Source organism: Chanos chanos, chromosome 4 (assembly GCF_902362185.1).
Source record: "Chanos chanos chromosome 4, fChaCha1.1, whole genome shotgun sequence".
Taxonomy (NCBI): Eukaryota; Metazoa; Chordata; class Actinopteri; order Gonorynchiformes; family Chanidae; genus Chanos; species Chanos chanos.
In genome coordinates this window covers 2,620,236-2,621,999 of record NC_044498.1, presented here as the reverse complement: position 1 = coordinate 2,621,999, position 1,764 = coordinate 2,620,236, and the positions used below count along the sequence as shown (strand labels likewise).

The window sequence follows — 1,764 nt, the reverse complement described above, 5'->3', positions numbered from 1 at the left end:
GAAACCCTTGGGCTTTTGAGTTTTGACTCGTTTAACACTAGGTCTTTGACTCAGCCATGGAGCACTGACTCACTCGCAGATTAAGAAGGCTAGTCCGTGACTCACCTGACGTTCATGGGATTTTTAAAATACGCTGATCCTGGTGTCATCATTTCTATCTGTCCTGCTGCAGAAATAACTATGACACTTTCTCCACAAGGTCTGTTCCTCCCACACCATCTACCGCTACTGACAGTAATGTGCCCTTTACTCGCTGTTTAGTGGAAAGACATCCGGTCGTCTGTGTTTTGGAGTCTTTCATGTATGACGCAGCTTCAAAGGGAGACGTTGTCACACAGCCATTTTTTTACCTAAAAAATTTTGCGGTCAGCAGAATAACCCTAAATGATTAAACACAGGTGGACACCCACGAGCCCAGCACGTTGATTCATACACATTATCACACAGTGACATTCCCCGCGGACCCTTCCCTGGGCCGTCACTCACTCCGCGTCCGCTACTCACCTGTAGCTCCAGCACTTTGACTCGATGCCGGTGGTTGCGAAGCTCCTCCTGCAGCTCAGAGACGGTCTCTCGCAGGGCCAGGATCTGCTGCTTGCGTTCCTCGTTCTCGTGCAGCCAATAGGAGACCTCGTCCGTGCAGCGGAACATGTCCGGGCAGCGCTGGTCGTCCAGCTGAGGTAACGTGGCGATGAGACGACACATGCCGTCCTCCAGAACCTGGTTGCTGTACTCTCCACACTGCGAGGTGCTGACCCGGTGTGTGTGTTCTGAGTGGTCATCATCGCTGGCACCGGCTCCAGGGAGCAGCCAAATCCTCAGGCCTGTCAGCACGAGGAGAAGGAGGTTCCTGCCCTCCATGTGTCGGGTGCGGCCTGCGCCTCCCCCGCCTGCCTGTCTGTCTGCCTTTGCGGACGGACTCGTCTGGAGTGGGCCAGGTCACTGTAGCTTTGATCTCCAGTGTCCGGTGAAGAGTGAGGATCACACACCAAGGTAAAGTATTTGCCGAGACATGGCTGTGGACTGATTCAGTTCACTCGATGCGTTGCTTGGAAACGCATTTGCCTCAGACAGTCCTCTCAGCAGGTCAAGTTACTCTAAAGAAAGTAAGAAACCTTTAATTAAAGTCAGAACTGATCCATTTACATGAATGCCGAGTATAATAGCCAAGGCAAAAAGAAACCCACTCACATTCATTATAATACTGACATATTAAGGCCTCAATGAAACCCAACCACTCTAGATATCTCAGTAAAACATTCTACTGGTCTAATATGTCTTTTCTTTTTTTTTTTTTTTAAATCCAGTCACAGAAAGTGTAACAACAATCGAATGCACACGTAAAAATGATTCAACGCAACATGCAACGAAACAAGACCACTGTTTTGTTGTGGTGCAGAAACAACAACACACATTTCTTGAAGAAGGCCAGTGAGTTTGTTTAAGAAGGCTAACACTAAACTTTAAGTGGATCACACACATCTCTACGCATCTTTATCTACCGCTGCAGCTTATGGGTCAGCGTGTAAGTGCCGTCTGGGGCTAAAGGTTAAGATGATTGGACGATGTCTTTGGGTTTTTTGTTTTTTTTTTCCGGTGCTGAAGGTGTGGGCTGAAGATCAGCATGTGTCACAGCAGTGAAAGTGCTTAGCTGATCACAGGGCACTAAGAATAGATGGGACCGCACAAGGCTGGAACCAATACGATGGTGTGGTGATCTCTCTCTCTCTCTCTCTCGCTCTCTCTCTCTCTCTCTCTCTCTCT

At 48.6% G+C, this 1,764-nt stretch overlaps 1 protein-coding gene across 1 annotated transcript in view; it reads right to left on the bottom strand.

Annotated features, from left to right (window-relative positions):
• The window catches only part of LOC115810561 (fibrinogen-like protein 1), a 5,978-nt gene extending 5,117 nt beyond the window's left edge, over positions 1-861 (bottom strand). The window contains exon 1 of the mRNA XM_030772516.1: positions 505-861. Coding sequence (XP_030628376.1) covers positions 505-861 — 357 coding nt within the window. The remainder of the gene's footprint in view (positions 1-504) is intronic.
• Between the last annotated feature and the right edge of the window lie 903 nt (positions 862-1,764).